The sequence below is a fragment of the Pantherophis guttatus genome, chromosome 1, assembly GCF_059756535.1.
Source record: "Pantherophis guttatus breed Tessera chromosome 1, ASM5975653v1, whole genome shotgun sequence".
NCBI lineage: Eukaryota > Metazoa > Chordata > Lepidosauria > Squamata > Colubridae > Pantherophis > Pantherophis guttatus.
Genome location: NC_142063.1, coordinates 19,912,923 through 19,940,238, shown reverse-complemented (window position 1 = coordinate 19,940,238; position 27,316 = coordinate 19,912,923). Strand labels below are relative to the sequence as shown.

At 42.5% G+C, this 27,316-nt stretch overlaps 1 protein-coding gene across 4 annotated transcripts; it reads left to right on the top strand.

Annotated features, from left to right (window-relative positions):
• Positions 1 to 982: 982 nt before the first annotated feature.
• Positions 983 to 25,220, top strand: HMG20B (high mobility group 20B). Of its 4 annotated transcripts, XM_087894136.1 has the most exons (10): positions 983 to 1,054; positions 3,033 to 3,121; positions 4,784 to 4,901; positions 6,738 to 6,941; positions 10,140 to 10,260; positions 13,032 to 13,078; positions 14,387 to 14,465; positions 16,432 to 16,647; positions 19,319 to 19,451; positions 22,361 to 25,220. In XM_087894136.1, exons 2-10 carry the CDS (start codon positions 3,084 to 3,086, stop codon positions 22,371 to 22,373), a joined length of 969 nt encoding a protein of 322 aa, XP_087750262.1. In that variant the 5' UTR covers positions 983 to 1,054; positions 3,033 to 3,083; the 3' UTR covers positions 22,374 to 25,220. The 4 variants fall into 4 exon arrangements, with proteins under 4 accessions (XP_087750262.1, XP_060550463.1, XP_087750265.1 ...); XM_060694480.2 differs by lacking the exon at positions 983 to 1,054 and having other exon boundaries at positions 2,955 to 3,121; XM_034437675.3 differs by lacking the exon at positions 983 to 1,054 and having other exon boundaries at positions 2,956 to 3,121; positions 4,784 to 4,889.
• Positions 25,221 to 27,316: the final 2,096 nt, after the last annotated feature.

The following is a 27,316-nucleotide window of genomic DNA, read 5'->3' as shown; positions in this document are numbered from 1 at the left end:
GCCACAGAACCGGTAGTAAAAAAAATTTGGATTTCACCACTGCTCCATAGAATTGAGGAAAGTTTCTCCTGGGCATGAGGGCATAAAGTGTTGTTGTTTTTAAATAGAGGACCCAAGGGAAGCTTCTCCTGTTGAATTTCTGCCTGTTTTGTGGGTACTGATTTACTGATTTCTTTGACAATGGCTACAACCTCTGGCCACTATGACCAAAAGCAGTGGTGGGTTTCAAAATATTTTACTACCAGTTCTGTGGGAGTGGCTTGGTGGGTGTGGCATGGCTTGGTGGGCGTGGCAAGGGAAGGATACTGTAAAATCTCCATTCCCTCCAATCCAGGGGAAGGTTACTGCAAAATCCCCATTTCCCCCAATCAAGTGGGACTTGGGAGGCAGAGAATAGATGGGGGCAGGTCCAGTCAGAATTTTTACTACCGGTTCTCCGAACTACTCAAAAATTCCGCTACCGGTTCTCCAGAACTGGTCAGAACGTGCTGAAACCCACCTCTAACCAAAAGAAACCGGTCCAGGACTTTAAAACTTTCGGAAGTCGGGTCCCAGTTCCTTTCTACAGTTGTTGCGGTGGCCAAACAACTTTGTTCTTTGGGAACTAATAGTCCAATGTCGTGCGATTTTATCTCCTTATTTAAAATTCGAAGCATGAGTGGATACACTTAACAAAAGCAACTCATTGATAAATATGGGAAGGGGCGACGAAATACCTCCAAAGGATTTCATTATAAGTCGCCAGTCCATGATGAACACTTGCTGTTTTGAAGAGCCTTTGAAGAGCTCTCATTGGCTCCGGCCTCAATTCCAACCAACCCATGCTCTTGGAAGCCATGACGTATTCCATTACAGGCGCGCGGGGCGGGGTGAAAATAAAGAAGCTGGCCTATCCCGAGAGAGAGGGGAAGCCGCTCTTCTCCAATCAGCGCCTCGAGAGCGAAGCTGGTTTAGCATAATGGTACAGCTGGGCGGGGGAAGGGGAGGAGGCGGAGGCGGCGCTTTCTGCTGGTGAAAGGGACGAGAAAGAGAAAAAAAGAGCAGGAGGACCAGGAAAGTTTTGGGAGTCAATAATTGTAATGGTTGCAATAAGAGGGAGCGGGGAGATCTCAGCCATAGCAAAGAGGGGGGAAGTGGGTGGGATGTGGGGCTGCGCAAGGTGGGAGATCCAGGAAGGATCCATGAACTTATTTTGGGGAGATCCTGGGAGGGAAAGAGGGGGGGGGGCGGTCTAGCTTCCTCTTTTCCATCCTCTTCGCTCTCCATTTATCCGAGAGCATTGATGGTATAATTTAATGGTATCTTCTTCCCCCACATATTGCGATTTTCCCAGGTTCTTTGTCCCTAGCCTAGCTTAGAGCAGCCTCACCTGGCACGCTTTTTCAAACGTCCCGGATTGCAAAACCCATAAAGCTCCAACCAGCATGGCCGTTGGGAGCTCTTCTAACAATTTCGAAGAGTTCAATGGTTTCAGGAAGCCCCCCCCCTTTCCCCAATCCCCCCAAGGGCAACAACTCTCCTATTAACGATGGTGCAATGCCTTTTAAAATGGAGATTCTCTTTTACCCCTCCCACCTAATGGATTTGGTGCGGGCTTTCTCCCTTACTCCTCTCCCCCAAAAAATTAGTTATAATGTTGTTTCTAAAGTTGTGTATTTCAGTAGTCAGCCTTGCCTATTGAACAACTTCTGTATAGTGAGTGTTTTAAGTGAAGTGGGGTTGAGGGGGGAGGCATCTGCTCCATCTTATTTGGTTCTGTAGGGTTTTCTAATAATATAGAATTTCAACAATATGAATGGGAGCGCCAATTAACATTTTTGTTCAAGGTGGAGATTGATTCTCCATATGCCACAATGGCCATGTTTGCGTAATACAGACTGGCCCACACGAATGTGATAGGTAAATTTAAGCCATGTGGTTAATGGTACAGCATGTCATATAAATTCAGAAAACTGCGTTGAGAAAACCGTATTTCTGTTTATTGTAAGCGTATTGTATGAACAAAGCAGAGGTGTTTATTTATCCATCTTGACATAAAATGCATCTTGGTGTATCTTCCAAATTGGAATGACCTTTCCCAGGTCACTAATTATCTCTACAGACAGAGATTGGATACCTGTAACTCTCCAGATGTCATGTAGCAATCTGTACTAGCCACAGGATCAACTTGCATATGGAGGATCATAAATTCCCTATCATTAGTCTAAGATTATGAAGGGACGGTGGCTTCTTACTCCAAAAATATTGAGCTACAGTGTTTCTCAGCCTTGGCAATTTTAAGATGTGTGACTTCAACTCTCATAATTGCCCAGTCAGCAAGCTGACAGAAGAATTCTGGGAGTTGAAGTCCACAGGTCTTAAAGTTCCCAAGGTTGAAACACACTTAAATTACTGTACATAGACTAATCCCAATTCAGTATTTGGCAGCTAATTTACTATATAACTACATTTCCCCTAATTCCCATTGACCATGCTGGCTGGGGATGATGGAAGTAGCAATCCAGCATAGCTGAAGAGCTTCCATCGAGAAAGATGGCCATTATTATATTCCAGAGGAGAATTTCTCTTGTGGTTGCCCCTTCCTGTTCTATTGAAATTTTCAGGTTAGAAACTTTTGGGCATAACATAAATTGATCCTGCCAGGCCTTTATCGCTTAATCCAGGGGTCTCCAACCTTAGCAACTTTAAGCCTGGACGACTTCAACTCCCAGAATTCCCCAGCCAGCTTTGCTTTCTAGGAGTTGAAGTCCACCATGCTTAAAGTTGCCAAGGTTGGAGACCCCTGTCTTAATCTATGCAAATGGAGCTTCTCTTACAGGGTCAGCTTACTTAGGAAAGTAAGCTATTTTGTTTTCTTTGCAAGCCCTGAGGGCTTTTGTTCAGCCATTCTAAGGGTTTAGATGATGCATGATTCATCATTTAGGCATTCAGAAAAAGTGTTCAGAGCCATTTTAACCCCCTGTGTAAATTATTTCCTGTCCAAGCTAATTGTAATTTACAAACTAATAATTTTCACATGTCGTTTTTTTAGGTTCCTTAGTTTAAGTGGACATTTATGGTTTTTTTGAATTCAAGAAAAAGGAATGTCACAGAGCTCCAAGCAGCAATCTACGGGACTCCTGTAAGTGATGAACACTTTTTTATTTTGGAGCAAGGGGATTTTGGATTGTGTGAGAGACAGACAGACAGACTCTATGGTTTGTCTACCTGGGATCTTTCTCAAAAACCTAACTCCGTGATGGCGAACCTATGGTACGGGTGCCACTGGTGGCACACGGAGCCATATCAGTGGGTACGCGAGCATTGCCGTAGCTCAGCTCCAGCACACATGTGTGCGCCAGCCAGCTGATTTTTGGGCCTTTCGGTCCTACCGGAAGTTGGGAAATGGGCTGTTTCCAGCCTCCGGAGGGCCTCCGGGGGAGTGGGGAAGGCCGTTTTCGCCCTCCCCAGGCTCCTAGAAAGCCTCTGGAGTCTGGGGAGGGTGAAAAACGGGCCTACTGGGCCCACTGTGCCATCATGTGCTAAAAGCTGGGGGGCGCACATGCGCAGGGGTGGGGTGCATTGAATTATGGGTGTGGGCACACACATGGGCAACCTCCCGTGCTCCCCCAGCTTTTGGCACGCAACGGCAAAGAGGTTAGTGATCACTGACCTAACTCATATCTAAAACTTTCCCTAAACCTATTTTGAATAGTTACAAATACTGTTAAATGTTTAAATACTCAAATCGTGAAATCCTGCATCTTGAATACATGCAAAATCTCTTTTTCCTGGCCGGCTTCTAAAATCCCTCTTTCATTTTTGAAATTTACCAGCCCTGACTACGTTTTCATGGCACTGTCCCACACATAGGTTTGTTTATCTACATATTTATATTCTATTTCTATTTTCTACAACTCAAGGGGATGTACATCTTTTTCTTACCTTCTTTTTCCCTCTCACAACTATCCTGTGAGGTGACTTAGACAGAGAGAGGAGGACTGGCCTAAAGTGACTCAGCCAGTTTTCATGTTTAAGGGAGAACTAGAAATCGGAGTCTCTTGGTTTTTACACCTGCACTTTACCAATTACACCAAACTGGCTTAATAACCAATCACGTGAGCAAGCTACATCTTAGAGGATGCTTCCTGTTGGTTCTTCTTCTAAGCAAATTAGACATGTAACTTACACTAATGACTGAACCCAAACTTGTATTTTTTGTGTGTGCCCAAATAAGGTAGGATCATTTCTTTATTAAACAAATTTATATAGCGGCCCAACTCACACATAGATGACTCGGGTACCAATTTAAACTTGCATGTGGGTTGCTTATTATCTCAGCTGTTGGTTGAATAAAACATTTTGCATCCTGTCTCTTCACATTCTGAGTGAATGAGTAGAGCAAATGAGCTGTGTGTATTTGCATACTTGTTTCTATAGTGGTTTAATATTCCTGTTACAATTCTTAACTGAAAACAAATTGGACATGCCCAGTGAGTCATTGTATTGAAACAGTCTTTTCAACTAGGAGGATTTGTTTTTCATTTAATGCTTTATGTATTTAAGTTTAAATACAGTGTTTTTTTTAAGATTTCAAAACTAATCAAAAGTCTGATTGTGTTTCATTGGGTTTTTTTTTTAAAACAAATAATCCTACATTTTATTTTTCTCTTCTGTTCTTATTGATTCCTTTAACTCTTTAGCTATGTCCCTAAATCTGTTTTAGTTTTAATGGTAGATTTGGAATGTTTTGAAGTTCTCCATTGCTATTGTGGAAATCTTTGCTTGTAATTTTGGATTATAGGAACGCTGCAAGTAAAGCTCAACATGGGAACTTCCTAGTGGCTATTAAACAGGAGAAAGGCGAGGCCCCTCGGTTAATTGGGGAAAAGCCCCATGGCGAAGAGGAGGTGAGCCCCCTGGTGCGTCCATATAAACATACTTGTCAATTTTGATTTTTTTTTTTTATTTCTATACCGCCCTTCTCCCGAAGGACTCTGATTTATTTTTAAAACCTAGATAACCTGAGAAGGGAAATGTCCTTAGTAAATCAGGATGTAATATCATCTTAGCATTTTCCCCGATTCCCACTGCAAAATTTTGATTAGCTGTCATAGGAAGTGTTACAAAAAAAAAGAGCAGTCAGCAGGAAATCTAGTGATTGGGGCCTATGAGTGATATAATTGGAGTGTATTTATAGCATTTAGAATAGAATAGAATTCTTTATTGGCCAAGTGTGATTGGACACACAAGGACCACCAAGTGGTTTCTGGCGTCCCAATATAGCCAGCTGGTACCATCGCTGGCTATTGGGGGCGAGTCGTTGGCCCCCACGGAGAGGGCTCGCAACTTGGGTGTCCTCCTGGATACATGGCTGTCCTTAGAAGAACATCTGACGGCTGTGGCCAGGGGGACTTTCTATCAGGTTCGCCTGATTCGCCAGTTGCGTTCCTTTCTGGATCGGGACTCCTTATGCACCGTCACCCGTGCATAAGGAGTTTAATTTTAATTCGGATCTGTTCTTAAAAATAGGGGTGTTTTAATTAGTGGGCCAAATCTATTTAATATGTCTTTTAACTTGTTTTTAAATTTTATATTATATTTGTTTTATTTATGGCTGTTCACTGCCCTGAGTCCTTCAGGAGTAGGGCGGTATATAAATTTAAATAAACTGAAACTGAAACTGAAACTGAATTTGTCTTTGGTGCATATGCTCTCAGTGTACATAAAAGAAAAGATACATTTGTCAATAATCATAAGGTACAACACTTAATGATAGTCATAAGATACAAATAAGCAATCAAATCATATTAGGAAACAATCAATATAAATCGTAAGGATACAAGCAACAAGGTTACAGTCATACAGGCATAAGTGGGAAGAGATGGGTGATAGAAATGATGAGAAGATTAATAGCAATGCAGACTTAGTGAATAGTTTGACAGTGTTGAGGGAATTTTTTGTTTAGCAGAGTGAAGGCGTTCGGAATTTTGAAAGTGTCAAAATAACAATGGACAGACTTTGCTTTAAAAAGTTTTAATTGTTGAATTTGGTGATGCATAGATTAGATCACTCAGCCCAGTGACAACGTCAGCCAAAGCTCTATTTGTACTTCATAATACTAAGCATACCTAGTTGTATTTGAATGAGAAGTCATCAAAAACATTGTAGCAGAATTATTGGCTGGACTGGGAGTTTTAAACATTCAGAAAAAAATAGCAAACAGCTTCTACATTGTTGCAAAGAAAGCTACATGGATGAAATTACTAGGAGTCTAGCTCAACTTGCATAAGACTTTAACTTTTTGATAGATTAATTATGCTTTCTTGAGCGGCATGGTAGCCTAGTGATGAAGATGCTTGCCTCCCACTCGGAAGGTTGAGAGTTCAATCCTAGGCATGGCAGATGTTTCATAGGGTGCAAAGAAAAAAAAAAACTGCTGAGAACTCCATATAGGCGTTAGGATGGGCATCCAGCCAGTAAACTCTCAGCTCCATCCAATTGCCCCAGTTCTACTGTGCTCCATCCTTTCAAGGATGTCTCTAGATTTCTGAGGACTAGAAACTTTCAGTTTAGAGTATAGTCGGAGATTCCACGTATATTGATTTCCACAACCAGGATTGCAGTTCAGGATTTTTCCTTTTGCTTGTGTGGGATTGCCACAAATATGTGGTGGCAGCCCTGAACACAGGCTTCCAGAAATGGCAGGAGTGACCAGAGCAAAGTGACCCAAACTTTTTTGTTTCCACTGTGGGCAGCCAGTGAAAAAGCGGGGCTGGCCGAAAGGCAAGAAGAGGAAGAAAATCCTTCCAAATGGACCGAAGGCCCCCGTGACAGGCTACGTCCGCTTTCTGAATGAACGACGGGAGCAAATTCGCATGCAGCGCCCAGATTTGCCCTTCCCTGAGATCACAAAAATGTTGGGAGCAGAGTGGAGTAAACTACAGCCCACAGAAAAGCAGGTGAGAGAACATGGAAATACGTAAGATTTTCTGAAGCCAGCAGAAATACCAAATATGATTGTTAGGCACAAATAAGTGTCAAATCTTATTTCTGGGTTCCCTCAGCTTATAATCGATCCCTTAGCAACCATTCAAATTTACAACAGACCCCCCCACCAAAGGTACAACCTGAATTCAAACTTCTTATGCCCCCCCTCCACTCCAGATCACATGATTGCAATTTTTTAGGTAACCAGCCTGCATTTATGAGCATTTGCAGCGTCCCGTGACTGCAATTTATGTCAGGTTTTTTGCTAGAAACCAGTTTACTTCCAATTTCCAGTAAAAAAACAACAACAATACACTCACTGTGAACAGTAGGTTTGCTTTACAACTGGAATGTTAGCATGATGACTGCCTCAAAATAAAGGTTATAAAATTGGATAGGGTCACATGATAACCTGCTTAACGACCAGCATAACCTTCGCCCTTAATTATATGTTCCATTATGGTCGTAAGTGGAGGACTACCTGCATTTTGTCCTTATCTAATGTTAATCTAGAACAGGGGTGTCAAACTCAAGGCCCGCAGGCCAGATCCAGCCCACGGGGTGGTTAGGTCTGGCCCGCAGGGTTGCCCTGGAAACAGCAAAGGACTGGCCCACGGTGCCTCTGCCAGCAAAAACGGATTTTGGGAGGCCCACACATGGCCCTCCTGAGCTCCATTTTTGCTGGCAGAGGGTTGCAGGAGGCCATCATGGCCGAAAACGGAGCTTGGGAGCCCATTTTTGCTGGTAGAGTGTTTGGGCCACCACAGGCGCCCCTGACACGAGTGACATTGAGCTGGCCATGCCCACCCTGGCAACCCCCCCCCCCAGGTCAAACACAACCCTGATGCATCCCTCAATGAAATCGAGTTTGACATCCCTGATCTAGAAGTTACTATTACAGTTTTGCTTCTACAATTTTGAATTCTGCTGTTATTGAATTCTGTTTTTATTGTAATCAGGTGTCTGATTAGGTGCTATCAGATTGGTTCCTAGTGACCACACAGTTGGATTTTCTTCTGGGTAATTGTCCACAACCTGACCCTTCAGGACTCCCATCAGTGACCCATCATTGCTATAATTGAATTAACCCACTATGCTGCTGGTCGTCTTCTTTATTCACATAATCTATCTGAAATAAAATAATTTGGGCCTGACCATTTGTGCCTTGATTGAGAAGTCTGGGTATTCAGTGATCCATTTGTTTGTTTTCTTGGCTATCTGTGGTATTCATAGAAGTCTTTTCCAACACCAAAGTTCAATAACATCAATCCCTTTTTCTATTCTATTCCTTCAAAATCCGAAGCCAGTTGCCAGTTACAGGCAGGGGTGGGATTCTACCGGTTCAGACCGGTTCAGGCGAACCGGTAGTTCCGACGATCAGCTGGGAGCAAACCCATTCGCTCCAACGATCAGGTTGGCCCGCCCGCCTCTGCGCTTTACTTACCTTTATCTTCTCAGCTGTTTGGCGCGGCAGAGGGGATTGCTGTGCCTCAGCTGTGTTACTTCCAAGTGGTAACACAGAAGGATAGGATAGGATAGGATAGGATAGGATAGGATAGGATAGGATAGGATAGGATAGGACAGAATTCTTTATTGGCCAAGTGTGATTGGACACACAAGGAATTTGTCTTTGGTGCATATGCTCTCAGTGTACATAAAAGAAAAGATAGATTCATCAAGAATCATAAGATACAACATTTAATGATAGTCATAGGGTACAAATAAGCAATCAAATCGTATTAGGAAACAGTCAATATAAATCATAAGAATAGCAGCAACAAGGTTACAGTCATAAGTGGGAGGAGATGGGTGATAGGAACGATGACAAGATTAATAGTAGTGCAGATTTAGTAAAGTCAGTCTTATTGTTTTTAAAATTGTGCCCGCACTCACAGTGTGCGTTAGGCGCATGCTCACAAAGCACACAATCACCGAACCAGTTGTTAAACCGGCAGCATCCCACCACTGGTTACAGGTAGTCCTCGAATTATGCCACAGTTGAGCTCAATATTTCCGTTGCTAAGCAGGACAGTTAAGTGAAGTTTTCCCCATTTTTATGCCCCTTCTTACCATAGTTGTTGAGTGAATTACTGCAATTAGTAACACGGTTGTTAAGTGAATGTGGCTTCCCCATTGACTTTGGTTGTCAGAAGGTAACAAAAGGTGATCACATTCACCCAGGACACTGCCACTGTCATAAATAGAGGCCGGCTGTCAAGCATCTGAATTTTTAATCATGGGACTACTGCAGCGGTGGGTTTCAAAAATTTTTACTAACGGTTCTGTGGGTGTGGCTTGGTGGGCGTGGCATGGCTTGGTGGGCGTGGCATGGGAAGGTTACTGCAAAATCCCCATTTCCTCCTGATCAGCTAGGACTGATCAGTTGGGAGGTAGAGAATAGATGTGGGTGGGGCCAGTCAGAATTTTTACTACCGGTTCTCCGAACTACTCAAAATTTCCGCTACCGGTTCTCCAGAACTGGTCAGAACCTGCTGAAACCCACCTCTGGACTACTGGGATATTGCAGCGGTTGTAAGTGCGAAAAATGTCATAAGTCGCTTTTCTCAGTGCTGTTGTAATTTCAGTCAACTAACAAACAATTGTAAGTCGAGGACTACCCATATTGGCATATTATGAGTTTCTAAGATTATAAGCATGTTTCAATAAGCACGGGATAAAGAGTCTGTAGAGATTCTCAGTCATCTAGGTCATGGTTGTTGCAAATGTGTTTTTTCAGGAGGCAACTAAACTTTCTTGTTTTTTCTTTGACCACGACCTGGATGACAGAGAATTTCTACAGACTTTAACTATAGAATTTGAGATGAACAACCTTTGAATGGTGTGGGAGTAGGAGTGGGGGGGAAATGGCAGACTAAAGGAACCAGGAGCAATACTCAGGTGACCCTGAAGACACAGATAAACCTCCAAGGGCTTCAATGACCCTCTAAAAGGATGCAAATGACCAGCTGTCTGCAAGGAATATAAATCCTTCCATTCCCAACTATCCTGTCACAGAGATGAAGAAGCTTCTCGGATGAGAAGAGAAACATCTTCAAAGAAAAAACAAGGAAGTCCAGTTGTCTCCTGAAAAAAGCCCCTTTGAGACACAGGTTAAAGAGAGAGATGGAGTTTATGGATTGGGTCAGTCATAACTTTTCCTGTGTTTTCAGCGCTATCTGGATGAGGCTGAACGGGAGAAGCAGCAATACATGAAGGAGCTGCGGGAATACCAGCAATCAGAAGCTTACAAGCTGTGTGCGGAGAAGATGCAAGAGAAGAAAATTAAAAAAGGTCAGTTTTGCAGTTGCATTTGATACTTGAAAATCCATCATACAGGAATTGTACAAGTTGTCTCTTAGGGATTCACCATTATTATCTTTCTTCCTCATATTGTTGCTCTCAAGGGACACATTTAGCTTTTCATTCAGTAATGTATGCATGCAACGAAGTAATTAATGGACTCCAAGAAAGGCTTCTTAACTTTGTAATACCATTTCTGTCTACATATTTTTATGTATTTAAATACATTTCTTTGCTGAAAAGAGGTGTGTAGGCTTTACCAGCCTCAATGTCTACGGCAGGGGTACCCAAGTCCCAATCCATGGACTGGCACCGGGCTGCAGCATGTCAGAAACCGGGCTGCGCAAACAAGCGAAGCCCCATCCATGGGATGCAGGCAGGATGCAAAACCATGCTGTTGTGGCCTGCCAGCGGCCAGCGGATCTGGCAGCAGATATGGACAGTGAGGAGGTTGGGGAGGAACATGAGCCAGTCCTGGGGTCTGGGGAAGGCTCTGATGAGGGCTCTGCATCGGAGGCAGAGAGGGGGCCAAGGCCGTATGCCAGTTATTAGCTGCCTTTGGAGTCAGACATCAATGAGGCAGACGAGCAGCTGGAGCCTGTTCCCAGTGTGCACATATGCAGAGCTGCCAGATGAAGAGAACAGCTGGAGAACAAGGGTCGACTTGGGAGTAAGGCCACAGATGGACAATGAATGGCCCCTCCCAGAGGGAATAAAAGAGGAGTGAAAGGGGAGTGGAGTTTGCAGGGGACAATTAGTTCATTACTGCATTCTTGTCTAGGGTGGATTTGATTTAAATCGAGTTGATTTAAATCACAATTTAAATCATGATTTAAATCCCTAGTAAAAAGGCTTGATTTAAATCAACTCGATTTAAATCATAATTTTTAAAGAGCAACTGTCATCTCTGCTACTCCTTTGACCCACTGTTGACTCACCGATAGTCCCAGTGTTGCAGAATATACAGCCTCGTGCTACATAACTAAGCTCCATTTCATGCTGAATAAACTAAATTATTTATGTATCTTAAATAGAAAACTATCTTACAATAGATTTTTACCCCAAAAGTTTTTTATTAAAATAAATTTGATAAAAATAAAAAAAAATCCGATTTAAATCAAAAAAATCCGATTTAAATAAAAAAAATCTGATTTTCTTTATTTTTTTAAAAAAATCATTGATTTTTATCCACCCTGTTCTTGCCAAGTACTGCGGCATCTGAAAGATAATTGGCCTGGCCACTCTCCAAGCCTGATAAAGGTCTGAACTATCTTGAAAGATTGGGAGAAGAAAGACTTTGCTGGAGAGGAATTCACTGTAAATTAAATAAAAGGGGGTTTTGTTGGGACAAGGAGTCTGCTTCATGGTTTGGGGAAGCCTAGGTCAGAACACATGCCCCCTCCAGGCCACAGAAAAACCTCTCTCCACAGAACCGGTCCCTGATGCCCAAAAGGTTGGGGGCCACTGGTCTATGGCACAAAAAAGATTAAGAACCCCCGACTTACAGATTTCCCACTTCCTAGAGGACGCTGGTGCTGTCCCACTTCCCCACCAGCTAATTTCTCAGCCTTCTTTGTAATTGCTCTTTTAAAAAGAACCCACCCGGGAAAATCCCTTGACCTGGTCTGATGACGGGGTTTTAAGGGTTTTAATGGGTTAATTTTAAATTTTTTAGATTTTAGTCTTTATTTTTATTGTGGCTTGTGTTTTATTGTTGTGAGCTGCCCTGAGTCTGTTGTGAGATAGGGCGGCATATAAGCCGAATAAAATAAATAAATAAATAAATAAAATGGAGCAGTGGAAATTTGTCTACAAGAATACCGCCTATTTATGTTTTGATGTAGGATGATGGTTACATAACAGTTAGCCAGCCATTCCTTTGATGTATACATCATACTGAATCCTACTTTCAAATGAGCTTACCTAAGACAAAGTTGCAAGCAATATTGTATGTAGGAATGAGAATTTTCTGCTTTACTTGCAGACTAAGTCGTTTTAGATAAGATCCCATAAAGACTGGCAGAGGTTTCCTTGCAATTTTGATTTGATGCCTCATTGGTGGGGAAAAAGGAGGCTCCAGTAACAATAACCATAATAGCAACAGTAATGCAATATCTTGGAAGTGATCTAGTTGAGTGATTCCCAATCTTTGCAGCTTGGCAGCCTGGCTGGGGTAAAGGAAGAGGAGAACCAGAGCAGTGGGCCAGTGTGCATGTGTGTACTGCTCCACTCGTGTGAATGGTGGCTCTGCGCATGTGTATACCAGCCCACTGCTCGTACAAGTGGAGCTGCGTGCATGTGTGCCAGCCCACTTCTTGTGTGGCCTGGTTCCCAATAGGCCACAGCCCGGTACTGGGCTGGCACCCGCTGATCGGGGACCCTTGATCTGGTCCAACTCCCTGCTCTTACAGGAGACCTATACTATATCTGATAAATGGGTGTCCAGTCTCTTCTTAAAAGCCTCCAGTGATGGGGCACCCACAACTTCCGAAGACAATTTGTTCCTCCTTGGATTTTTTTTTTCCTGATCTCCAAAGGGGTAAACAAATTTTGCCCACAATCAGATACTCCTGATTAGTTAAATTTCCAGCTGTAAAGTCTTATTTATCAGTCTCTTATTTTCCTTGCATATTCCCTTTCCTCCCCTCTGCTTGAAGTTATAAGCCTTAGGAGGGATTCAATTCAGATCATGGCTACATTATCAGCTCCTTGATAGCTGCTTTGATTAACTAATTTTTTTATTTTAAAAAATATTATTTTAGAGGACGCTGGTGCTGGAACTGTGAACACATTGCTGAATGGATACAAGGTAATTTGTCAGGGTGTAAGGCAGGGGTGTGACACTCAAGGCCCATGGGGTGGATCTGGCCCTTGGGGTGCTTAAATCTGTCCTGTGGGGCCGGCCTGGAATTATCAAAGGACCAGCCCGCGGTGACTCTGCCGGACAAAATGGGCCGCATGCGGTCCCCTGCAGCCCATTTTCAATCTGCCCAGCCTCCAGCTAGCCAAAAATGGGCTGCATGGAGGCCTCGTGAGTGTTGCTGGAAGCTGGGGAGGCCGAAAGCGGGACATGCGAACGCCCCATGAGGCCTCGAGGCAGCCCATTTTTGGCTGGCAGAGTGCTGCAGGAGTCCATCGAGGGTGAAATTGAGGTGCAGAGAGGGCGTGTGTGCCCCCCCGCCCCATTGTGGCCAGCAGGGTGCTGCAGGAGGCGTCTGTCCGGTCTCCCTTCCCCGCTCCCTGCCCCCTCCTCTCCCACTGGCCCACGGAGGAGAACTTCAGTGCTGATCCGGCCCTCAAAGAAATCCAGTTTGACACCCTTCAGATTTTGCTTTTAGAAATTTCAAACCTGAAAATGAGAAATTGTGATTATGTTGATTTTCTAGTTACTAGTCATTTAGGTAAGATATTTCACCATCCATTTGCTTTGCCTTTTATCTAGCATATTGAATGTGAAGAGTACACTTTCTCTAGGTACACACATACATACACATACCCGGCAGTAGTTAGTGCAACCGAGCTGCAATTTCAAAACATTTCTATCTGGGGAAAAAAAAAAATGAAAAATCTGAGCCTAAAAACTCCAGATAAACTCCAGGAAAGCAGTTATGTCGATGTAGTTTTTGATCTAGACATTAGATTTAGAATTTGCATGAAAGCGTTCCGTTTGTAGTCTTAACATCCTACTGATTTGAAAATTAGGGGAACAATTAACGATATGTTCACTTCTAAGAAAAAATCCATTTGGCATCGCCTAGATAATACCATTTTAGTTTCTTGAGCATTAAATTAATGGTGGCTGTGTTCTTTTTATTAACTGCTGTGACGTCTCAACTATAAGAAGAATCATAGATATAAGCTTTGTTTTAATCCCTGTTAGCTTTGTCCTGAAGCGTTGATGCCAGACTTATAGCACATTAATGTATAGTGTAGTAGCTCCATTGCAATACCCAACCTTTCATTGCTAATTCTGAAAAAGAAAGGATATTATCTTCTAAGGCTCTGTGGAAACATAGTTCCCACATTTTCAGTGTTTCCATGCCAAGCTGGGAAAAATATATAACCTTTAAGTTATTAATGCTTTTTGGCTAGCTTTCTTACCTATCTTTTCTTGCAGATTGGAGAAGGGGGCAGTGATGGCTTCTCAACATTTGATGTCCCTATTTTTACAGAGGAATTCTTAGACCAGAACAAAGGTACAAAAGAAACTGTTGAAATCTAGTCAGTGTTAAGATAGGGTGGTTTCCCTTATGGAAACTGTGGCATACCAAATAACATTTCTTCCCACTGTGCCACCTTCCAAAAGCCACAAGCAATGGCTGCAACCTGAATCTCAGATCTGATAGGAATGAATTGTTGGACTGAGTGAGTGTATCAGTGGTGACATTCAATTTTTTTTCCTACCGGTTCTGTGGGTGTGGCTTGGGGGTGGGGGTGGGGGTCCTGTGACTGAGTGGGTGTGGCCAACTCAATGTCACTCATGCCCACTCAGTCACATGATCCCACCATCACCAAGCCACGCCCACAGAACCCGGTAGGAAAAAATGTGTGTATGAGCACGAGAAGGGCTCATAGTGAATGCTGTGGCAGAGAGAAGCCAAACTTTTCTCCCTCCATTCACAGCAGAGCTTCTGCTCCCTTTATGGTCCCCACCCTGGCCCTCTCCCTCCCGGGGACTACCTTAAAGGGACAGGCTGCGGCAGCTCCACTGTGAATGGAAGGAGAAAAGTTCGGATTCTCTCTGCTGCATTTAACGTTGAATTCTGTGGAATATCGGCCAGAAGGGCCGAGCAAGTGGCCGGAAGAGGTGAGTAGCGAGCGAGCGACCAGGCGGGTGTGGGCGGGGCCAACCAGGGGTGATTTTTATGGGTTCAGCGAACTGATTCAAATTGTCCCTACTGGTTCATCCGAGCCAGTCTGATCCGGTCGAATTTCACCCCTGGAGTGTATATAAGGGGGATGCTGCCTTTCCTATTTCTTTATATACAACAGAGATATTTTACAATGAAGTTTTGACACACAGTGAAGATAGATTTGAAATTAAAGATGCCCAAATTTTCTAGGAAAGTTGAGGCGCTATTAAAACGTGAATTGACTTGAGGAAGGAGGACCAGCTTGACTTAAAATGGTTAGAAAATCTGGAATTGAGCTTTTTTGCCTTCAGTTGCAATGGAAAAGAGATTGCCGCATTAATCACTGAAAGAGTGGAAATCTTTAATGCTAGAGATGGATATTGGCACAAAAGGCACGTTCTAAGAACTATTCTAAGGTCCTTTTTCAAGAGGCAACAAGACTTCCTGATTTTTCTTGTAAATCCTTCGATTCCTCACCATCCAGTCAGATCTGAAGAAGCTTCTTGGATGAGAAGCAAAACATCTTCAAAGAAAAGAAAAGAAAAGAAAAACCAGAAAGTCCGGTTGCCTCTTGAAACAGCACCTTTGGGACAACCATGACCTGGATGACTGAGAATCTCCAGAGACATTTATTCTAAAGCAAATGCCTAGATTAACAGTCTTTATTCTTCTGTTAATAACCGTTTATTAAATTACAGTTGGTCCAGTTCACAAATTGAGCTAAAACATAAAAGGAACAGTATCTTTATTCCTAGTGCATGCTAAGTCCAAAAATAAACCCCCTTGACTTTATGATGTGTTTGCTTTGTGCAATGTCTGAACCAGCTCACTTTTTGCTTTGACTTTCTTCATAAAACACTTAGGAGATCTTTCCTTGTTGTTCCAGTTGTGATTTCTCCTTAGATACTAAATCTTCCAGAATCATTTATCTAGGGATTATAGGAGAAGACAAACAGTGCACGGTTCAAATTACATAGATAAACCCACCTGGCTACATTCATTCAAGGCCATTAGAGTTGAGTCTACTTTTTGCTAGGACGTTATGGAAGACAAATAGACTGTCCAGAAATCTAACTTCTCTCTGGTGCCCCTAAAAATTCCCAACCAACACAGTCAAAGTCAGGGAATTCTGAGCGCTATAACTAACACATCTGAAAGGTGTCAAATTGGAGAAGGTTATAGCAAGCAGTTGCCTATTTTTATCATGGACTGGAAACAGAGGTTGAAAAAGCAGGATTGTGATCTTTGTTTTTTCCCCTCTTTTTTTAATTCTGGTCCTCCTGTTTTCCCTTTCTCTTTGCTGGAGCAGCCCGGGAAGCAGAGCTGCGGAGACTGCGTAAGATGAACACGGAGTTTGAGGAGCAGAATGCCATCCTGCAGAAGCACACAGAGAGCATGAGCTGCGCCAAGGAGCGCCTAGAGCAGGAGCTTGCACTGGAGGAGAGGCAGACAATGGCATTGCAGCAACAGCTCCAGACGGTGCGCCAAGCTCTGACAGCCAGTTTTGCCAGCCTTCCCATTCCAGGTACTGGAGAGTTTTAGTTTGACAATGCTTCCCCTGCCAATTTAGGAGACACTACACACAAGTGTTGCATGCTTTGCAACACTTGTGTATAGCAGTCAGGTATTGGATATATCTATTTTAATGAAAAGAAGGACTAGGGGTGTCATGATAGCAGTGTTCCAATATCTCAGGGGCTGCCACAAAGAAGAGGGAGTCAAGCAATTCTCCAAAGCACCAAAGAAGGCAGGACAAGAAGCAATGGATGGAAACTAATCAAAGAGAGAAGCAACCTAGAACTAAGGAGAAATTTCCTGACAGAACAATTAATCAGTGGAACAACTTGCCTCCAGAAGTTGCGGATGCTCCAACACTGGAAGTTTTAAAGAAGAGATTGGATAACCATTTGTCTGAAGAGTTTCCTGCCTAAGCAGGGGGTTGGACTAGAAGACCTCCAAGGTCCCTTCCAACTCTGTTATTCTATAAATCTTTTAGCAGTGCATCGATCATGGCAGTGCCACAAGCAAAACACTGTCCCATTCTACAATATCAAGTTTTACTTTCTTACAAATGCAAGAGTGTTGAGGTGGTGATATTTACCAGAAGATTTGGACAAACTCTTCAGGGTCCTTTCAGGAAGTCTGTCTCTGCATAGAAAAACATTTCCATCATAGAACTGTTAAGAGTTGGGAAAGATCTTTGATTTCATCTAGTCCAACCCCTTCTTCATTAGAGGAATTGACAAATGACCATCCAGTCTCCATTTGGAGACTTGCACCAAGATTATTGCTGAAAGAAAAAACACTTTGGATTTAGACAGGCCTGTTATTTATACAGTGGTACCCTGGTACTCAACTGCTTTGAAACTCATTGAGTTTGGTACTTGACGCATTTTGACATGAAAATTTTGTCCTGGGACTCATTGTTTGTTTGGCACAAGCTAGAACATGTTCATGTTGGCTACCTTGTGACTCATACCCTGTTTCCCTGAAAATAAGACCTCCCCGGATAATAAACCCAATCAGGCTTTTGAGCGCATGGGCTAAAATAAGCCCTTCCCTCAAAATAAGCCCTCCCCGAAAATATTTAAACACATACGCAGCCGGTCCCTGCCATTTCCTCTGCTTGCCGCGCAAACAACATGAGGTGAGGAGGCGAGGCCGGAGGGGGAGAAGGGAGGGGGGAACATGCCCCATGCACCCCACACACCCTTACCTAACAGCCGCTCCCACAACCCTAGCCACCGCCCCCCTTCTGTCACGCTAATGGCCGCCGCAAAAGCCATTAGCGATGAACAGAGAGGTGACAGCGGCGACGGGACATCCGGTCGTAGTGGCATGGCCAGGCCGACGGCATGGTGCAGAGTCCTGGGAACCATGGCTGGAAGCATGTGCACGGCCTCAGGGGCGAACAGCCGACAAGCGGCTGTGTCAGCAGCAGACATGAGGTGACCACGCAGGTCACCTCCTGCACCTCAAAAATAATAAGACCTCCCTGAAAATAAGGCCAAGTGCTTATTTCGGGGGGGGTCACAAGAAAATAACTCCCTGTCTTATTTTCAGGGAAACACGGTACATTATTCCTCATGGGAAAAATGTGCTTGGTACTCATCATTTTTTTGTATTCATTGCACCTCCCAGAACCAATTAACGGTGAGTACTGAGGTACCGCTGTACTTAGGTTGTAGACCAAGATAAATGAATGCAGTTGTGCTGTGGATGGAGAAAAAGCAGGAGTGACTTACTAGAGCAGTGGCTCCCAAGGGGGCACCAGGGATTGGTTCTGTGGAGAGAGGTTTTTTCACAGATTGGAGGGAGGCATGGTTTCTTATACTGCCTGCATCCCGCGGATGGGGCTTCATTTGTTGGCGTGGCCCAGTTGCTGGCATGCCAAGGACCAGTGTTGGTTCACAGACCAGGGGTTGGGGACCCCTAGACTAGAGCAACTTGCAACCTTCCCTACTGGCTTCCCAGTCGTGGTTGCTTGTGGGAAGCCGTCAGAGAAAAGTGAAAATCATAATAATGTGACTGATTATGTAACCTCCCTGTGAGGTTATAATTGCAAGCCAGGCACCTAAATGCCCAGATAACAATCATATGGCTGTAGGGTTGCTGTGACAGCTGAAACGTTAATGACCAGTCAGTCATATGTCTGCTTTTTCAGTGCTGCTGAACTTTTAGCAATCATTGAATAAATGGATGAAAGCTGAAGGCTACTGAAAAAAAGGCAATAGGAAATTGGGGAGGGGTTAGGGTTAGGGTGAGGGAAAATAGATGCCAGCAGCAGAAGCAAATCAGATTTCTACGGGTGCTACAAGCATTTCTGGGATATAAGCTTGACTGGAAAACTTCTTGATTTCTTCCAATTAGATACTTGCTAGATTCCAGCTTTACATTTTAGAGCTAAAATGGAAAATGGAGGGGAAGCAAATTTATGCATTGTCATCACTCTGAATCAGGTCAACGTGTTCTGTAACCATACAGTAGGAAAACAAAATACGTCATTGAGAAACCATTCTGAACAGCATGTTTTACTTTGTTAAAAATGCAAGTGTTTAACTCTTGGTTGTTGTAAAGTTATGTCCAGATAAGATTTCCAGATTTGTTTTCTGCTATCTTCAGAGTAGCCTACACAATGTTAATTAAGCAAGGTTACTAATTGGTGCTCAAGCAGTTAATGGGATTCTTTCCAACAGGCACAGGTGAGACCCCCACAATGAACACGCTTGATTTCTACATGGCAAAGCTTCACAGCACCATTGAGAGCAATCCTATACAACATGAAAGGCTGGTGGTCCGAGTCAAGGAGATTTTGTCCCGTGTTGCCAAGTAAGCATGAACATGTACTTCTGTAATAGAGGGACTCCTTGACTTATGTCCTTAATGGAACCTGCCCATTAACGGTCATAATCACGTGACTGATCCAATTTTACCTTTTTGAGAGGGTTGGTGGTAGTTAAACAAGTCAGCATTGTCATTAAGTGAATCTGCAGTCATTAAGCGAACACCATGGTTGTTAACTGAATTTATTGTTCGCTATGGTACATATTTGCCCAAAACTGCAAGTAAACACGAGTTTTCTGCAAAAATGTAAACTGCGGTCACATGACCCCAGGATGTTGCAAACGGCCATTAATGCAGGCCAGTTGCTGAGTACCTGAAATACAGTCACATGACTGCGGGGGGTGGGGTATCCATCAGAACTTTGGAACTGGTTTGTAAGTACCTTTTGGGTAGTCCATCGGAATCTCAAAAGGTCACCATCGATCAGTTATAAGTCAACTGTTAACTACCTGTAAGCAGGGATGGTATAGAACAGGGGTGTCAAACTTAAGGCCCGCAGGCCGGATCCAGCCTGCGGGGTGCTTAAATCTGGCCCGCACGGCTGGCTTGGAAATAGCAAAGGTTTCAGCATTCCAGAAAAAAACCCAACTCCAAGTAAAAACTCTGAAGCAAGCATTTTTCAAAGTTCTATTTACTAGAATAGGTAAACTGGCACATCTGGGAAAACCCAAATCTGAGAGGTCCAGGTTTTCCCTCAGTAAATCAAAACCCCCAAAACCATCCCCTCACTCCTCAGTCGGTCACATGCTCCAATCACCATCCGTCCAGAGGTGGGTTTCAGCAGGTTCTGACCAGTTCTGGAGAACCGGTAGCGGAAATTTTGAGTAGTTCGGAGAACCGGTAAATACCACCTCTGGCTGGCCCTGCCCCCATCTATTCTCTGCCTCCCGAGTCCCAGCTGATCGGGAGCAAATGGAGATTTTGCAATAACCTGCAAAGAGCCTTAGTGGCACAGCAGACTAAAGTGCTGTTAAGTAGCACCAGCTGCCTGCAATTACTGCAAGTTCAAATCTCACCAGGCTCAAGGTTGACTCAGCCTTCCGTCCTTTCGAGGTAGGTAAAATGAGGACCCGAATTGTGGGGGCAATAAGCTGACTTTGTATAAAAAAGAACACCGCTTGGGGGGGCCAAAAGCCCTACTAAGCAGGTATATACAAAGGTATGAAGGCTATTGCTTAACGCATTGTAAGCTGCCCTAAGTCTCCGGAAAAGGGCAGCATATAAATCGAACCAATAAATAAACAAATAAACCTTCCCCTGGATTGGGGAGGGAATGGAGATTTTACAGTATCCTTCCCCTGGAGTAGGATGGGAATGGAGATTTTACAGTATCCTGCCACGCCTGCCAAGCCATGCCCACCAAGCCATGCCACGCCCACAGAACCGGTAGTAAAAAATTTGAACCCCACCACTGCATCCGTCCCATCTCAAGACAGCACTACGACCACTTCTTTTCCAGATGCAGGATTGGCCTGACCTTGACCGGCAGGAAGAATGCTATTATGTGTACAGACAACCCCTCTACTAAATCCCCCCTCCTACTTTCCCATATGTGAGAAGGTGGCAGCATGGAAGCTTCTGGCCTAATATGGCTTCCAAAGCTGACAAAAGGACCAGCCCGCAGTGCCTCTGGCAGCCAAAACAGGGCATATGGGGACAAGTGTGGACACCCCCCCCCCCATTTTGGCCAGCAAAGTGCTGCAGAAGGCCATCCAGGCTGAAAAGGGAGCACAGGTAGAGCACACGTGCCCCCGTGCCCCGTTTTGGCTGGGTGGGTACTGCAGGAGGCATCTGTCCTGTCTCCATCCCATCTGATGCCCAGAGAGGTTTGCCAGGAAGGCCTGCCCACTTCAGATCCAAACACTACACATCTCTGCCTTGAATTATCTGCTTGTCCAGGATTTGGAAAGCACTAGGTCTTTCCCATCATTTCCTCCTGTCTCTTTCTTAAAGGAGCCTGAGATATTTTGCCCACAAAGCAGGTGGGTTATGCTGCAGGTTTCTCTTCAGCCATGCGCTCTTTTATAAGAGAAAGATATGAATCCAGAATGTGGCGTGTTCCTTTGCACACATACTCAAAAGCAGTGTTTCTCAACCTTGGCAACTTGAGGATGGGTGGACTTCAACTCTCAGCATAGCTGACTGGGAAATTCCGGGAGCTGAAGTCCATCCATCATCAGGTTGCCAAGTTTTTGTGTTTTTTTAAATTTGATTTATATGCCGCCCTTCTACGGAGACTCAGGCCGGCTTACAATGCGTTAAGCAATTGCCTTCATACTTTTGTATATTTTATATAAAGTCAGCATATTGCCCCCACAATCTGGGTCCTCATTTTACCTACCTTAGAAAGGATGGAAGGCTGAGTCAACCTTGAACCTGGTGAGATTTGAACTTGCAGTAATTGCAGGCAGCTGGTGTTAATAACACTGTTAATAACAGTGCTTTAGTCTGCTGCGCTACCAGAGCTCTGTTTGTGAAGTTTGAGAAACACTGCTCTAAAAAGCATGGATCTTTTGGCTTGCCTAGGCTGCATTGAGTGAAGAGGAATTGTCTTGGGTTGCATATAAAATATATACTATAGTTAATGTATATAAATAACATTTTAAAAATATTTTTATACGATCCTACGGAGCCGCATTACTAGCTGTCCAGGGCCACATGCGGTCCGCGGGCCATAGGTTAGACATGGCAGCTCTAATGCAAATTTAATTTTAGTCACCGAAGTTCATTTGCTAATTTAGTGTGCAAACTGAAAACAAACTAGCTGCCTATTGAAACTAAAATGAGGGTTGCATTGGATTTAAGAGTTGTTTATTGTTGTCATTTCCAAGGCATCAAATGTCTTGTCGTAAACAATTGAGCATGTTGTGGGTAACTTTTGTTTCTCTCCTCAGCGAGCATTTGTAAGCAACTGGGACACCACTTGAAAATATCTCAACTACAGTCTGCCAGGTTGATGGATTACACTGCTGTACGCTGCTCCTGACGCAGCTGCCTTTATGTAGCAGATCTTCTCCAGTGCCTCTTCTCTTCAAAGAGCCTTAAGTTGCCTTTTCTGCTCCTGAAATGCGTAGGATTTTCCTCTTTTCTTTCTGAGCTTTGTCCTCTCTTGGCTCTTTCAGAAGTTGCTGGCAGGACAGTAGATGGTAGAATGATAGAAAACCAGTGAGACTTGTCCATGATCACTGGGATATATGGCTGACTATTGTGGCTACTAACAGGTCACTATTGTGTCTACTATTAGGTCACACAGGAATATCAAAAGCAGGGAGACCAAGATTTATAGGCAGATATTGGAATGGTTAGAAGATGATCAATAAGGATTTTTGAGTCCCAGTTAATTAACAATAGCAGCTATATGATGCCTCCTCAAACTCTAAATTATACTACTGAGGTTATGAAAGATGGGATTGTGTGAGAGGCCTTTAAACTCAAATGCTGATCCTTGATCCTTCTTTAATTTTCAGCATATACCTGACTTCAATTGGTGGATAGAGAAAAAGCAGAATAGATCCATGTCCAAAAACTGCCCTTCCCTCTGATAAAGAGATACAAATAAGCAGATCATTGAATTCATTCCACTTGTGTTTTTAAAATCAGAGCAAAACATGCTATTTCTTTTTTTTTTTTTTTTAATTTGATTTATATGCCGCCCTTCTCCGAAGACTCAGGGCGGCTTACAATGTGCTCAGCAATAGCCTTCATCCTTTTGTATATTTATACAAAGTCAGCTTATTGCTCCCACAACTGGGTCCTCAATTTACCTATCTTAGAAAGGATGGAAGGCTGAGTCAACCTTGAGCCTTGGCGAGATTCGAACCCTGCAGTAATTGCAGGCAGCTGGTCTTAATAACCAGCTTAATAACAGGGTGCCTTAAACCCCTGTACTACCAAGGATCTTGGTAAACTCTTATAGTTTACATCATCGTTTTAATTATCCTATTGGAGCTTTTTATTGACATGTTTTGGAATGCTTTTTGGAATTGAGAAATGCATTGCAAAATTTGAACAAGTGCAAATCCAAGAGATAGTTATATTTTGATCCAGATGTCCATTAGCAGAACATTTATCTGATTAATTCTCGTCAGAATGTGATTAATCATCTCAAATAGTTGTTTAGCATATATGACTGAATTCATATAAGCTAAACCATGGCTTGCTTAACCATGGTTTGCTGAATAGCTGGGCTCACACAATTGTACATTAAAAAAAATTAAATCCTCCTGGTGACTCAAAAGATGCTTTTTAAAAAGGGACCTGGACTGTTTTTTTTCCTTGAGAAGAAGAAAATGTTTCGCTTTTCATCCCAAAACATTTTCTTCTTCTTCCTCAGGGGGAAAAAAATAATCCATTTGCCTTTGTAAAAGCACCTTTGAGACAACTATGATCTGGATGACCAAGAATCTCTAGACATTTTCCTGGTGAGTTAGAGGGATGTGAGAATATTGACAAAATATTGTGGTTGCATTGCAGATTTACCCATAATTACCCAACCAGTTTATTGAATTTGCCCAAAGTTCTGCATTTGCATGACCTACTTAAACCTACACTAACTGTACAGACTGGATTCACACAACACACTAGGCTGAAACCTGGCTGGCTGCTTTGGGAGTCTGGACAAACAGTCCATGTGTCATTTCAAAGACCTATCTGTCTCAAGAATGGGCAACTTATGGCCTGCAGATCACAAGCATGTTGTGATTTAAATCCCTTTTCATCTTCTAGGGCAGTTTAAGGTGAAGATAGGAATGAATTCCTTTTGGGAGTCTTGAATTTCCACCCCGTGGCCAAAAAAAAAAAAAAATGGGTTTCAGCTCAGGAGACTGATTCTCAAATATCGCCATAAAGTTGACCTAGCTTAAAGCTGGTGCCATTTCTCCGAGCTAGATGGTCATTGCACATATTATTTTAAATCATGCTGAGTAATCTATTTTATACTGGAGATGCCAGGAAAGTTTTATTAGTCTACAGTTAAGTTTCAAGAAGTGGAACTTTTCTTGGACTTGCTGCCTCAATATTTAAATACATATAATGTGACGTAAGATGCAACTAATATTTTTACAGGGTGAATGCCCCCCCCCCCCAACCTCAGTGTGCATTTGTTGACATTTGCACTTTACATAGTGAAAAGTCTTGCAGATGAGACACAGAAGTCATTCCTTCAGGAATGTGGCATGAAGTTTTTGGGCTTTTTTTTTAAAAAAAAGAAAAAAGGTTACAGATCTTGTGTCTTAAATCGAAGATACATATATAGGGCTGGTAGAATCTCTGAAATCAAACTAGGAGCCTGAAGACAAATACCCACCTTGTATGCAAGGAATTTTCAAAGCCATTGTTGCTTCTCCTTGAAAATAATGGGTACAAGATTCTATGAAGAAAACTGCATATGTAGATTAAGTCTGCTTCATCTAAAATAATTATAGTTGCTAGAAGCAATTTAACAATGCAAAACTTAAGTTGCCTTGGCATAAAATAATGGCTTTATTTATTACATAGCATTGCACCCTTCCTCATGACATAAATCCATGCTGATTATTATTGTGAATGAATTCTGACTTAGTTTTGTATTTTCTTAATGCATTAGGATAGGATTTTTTAACATATTTGCATTTAAAATTATATTTTTAACATTTTCCTCCCCCCCCCTTTGCAAAAAAAAAACACACAATAGCAGTATGGAAATAGTTATGCTGCTCTGGTGAGAGCAAGTGTTCTTTGTAAAAAATAAATAAAATACATAAATGTACAAACTTACTTGACTAATCTTTTTATTGCAAATATTATTTGGGATGAAAATGAAGCAAATGCATGTGAATTATCTCTGAGAAAAAAATCTGAGTCATGAATGTGAAATGGGCAGCTATATAAATAACAATCAGTTTTACTGTGCTAATTGTTTGGCAAAAACATATGTATTCAGTGCTATTCAAAAGATAAATTATATCTAGAATGCAGGAGATTGAGAAAGGGTTTCTTAAAGTACAATATTATATAGTTAGAATGGGATATAATTTTATTATGTGAGCGGTAGATATTAAGATGAGATTGTTACATAAAATTAATCCTTATTAATCTAAGGGCTGTCAAACTCCCAGCCCAGGGGCCGGATGCATCATGCGCTAGCTACTCCCGGTTTAGTGAAGGGAAAGTTCTAATGTCACGTGACGCTGCCGTGACGACGTGAGTTTAACACCCCTGATCTAAGTGAATCAAATTTTGAATTAGATTAATTATAAGAACAAGCTATCCATTATAATTTAATGTATTCAGACAGATACTTATACTTGCCAATTCACAGTAAAATTCAAATCCAAAATTAAAACCAAGCTCGCATAAAATTGTCCCTTTACAAATCTCATCAGAAAATATTTCTTGCAATAAACATAACTTGATTCCTCTAGTTCCTTACTTCTCCACATATACATATGGTTGATATTCATTCTACCTGCTCTGTGAGTTAACCATTTAAACATAAGCTATGAGTAAGTGGAATATAAGGAGGAAATACTCTGGTTTGTTGGATGTTGGCCAAGTATGGTGAATTGCAAGGTAGTCTCTAAATTAGAGATCCTAGTTTGCATCAAATAGCATACATATGCTTGAAGCAAAATAGAGCTTTAATTGTGCATACAGTATGCTATACTGATAAAAACATGATAAAAATGACTGGTAGCTCCTTGTCGTTAGCAGTAAATGCTGTAAGTGGCATATGAGCAAGACTTTTAGTAAAGTGTTAGTATTTATAATTTTTTCCTTATAAGAATGTTCTTCACAAATCTTTTTCTTTAGAGGCATTTTAGACTCGAGATTGGATTGCCCTTTTTTCCTCCAATTTTAACACGCTTTTTTTGCAATGTGTAGTGCCCAGTGTTGTCTAAGCGTTGTCTATAGAGCTTCTAGACCTTCGCTACAAAAATCCAGCAAGATGGCAGCAAAAAGAGAAACTCCTTTTTTATGCTGCCATCTTACAATCATCTAGATTTCTGCAGCCCACATAAGACAGGCCCTGTGTGTGCAGGATTCCAAGTATGATGGTTGTTGTCTATAAAGGCATAATGTGTAATGGTAGAGGAGAATGACTTTGGGAGACAGGAAGGAAAGCCGCACACAGGACAACCAGTAGATGTCCCAGCCCACAGAAAGTGTGGGAAATGTTTAAGAAGGGATTTTTCCTAAATTCCTACCTCCTATTCTCCCCACAACAATTATGCTGTAAGATAGGTTGCGCTGAGAGAATGACTGGTGCAAAGTCACTCAGCTAGTTTTTGTGCCTAAAGCAGGACTAGAATTCCTGGTTTGTAGGCCAGCACCTTAACCACTACACAAAACTGGTTCGCTTTATGTTGCTTAGAATGGTCGCTATTTCCCACTTTTAAAACTTTTATTTTCAACAAAGGAAATGACATTTGGAGGGTTTTTTGCATTCCAAATCGCTTATAAATAAGTTGAAAGCACTGATTCCATGGAATGCCACTGTTCATAGCTCTACTAAATTGTCAAAATACTTCCTATTGTCATCTGTTATCCCATGATTACAAAAGTTTCCGCTGGATCCTAGATCGGCTTTTGCTTCTACGTCTTATCAAATCACTTTTGGCCATTCTTGAAAGAATACTGGAAATAAGTGCAACTGGCCTTACATTTCCTGAAACTGAATTCTGTTCAAACCAGACTTGCTCTTCTACATATTTCCTGTGATAACTTGCATATAGATGACAAGAAAACTGGATGTAGAAAAGAGGCGAAAAACGAATTAGTGATTTTATTATTTCTATTTCTAGCCACTGACCTCTACCAACTACTCTGGGCAAAGAATGGTTGATAGGGAAGAATAATCTTAATTCAGATGG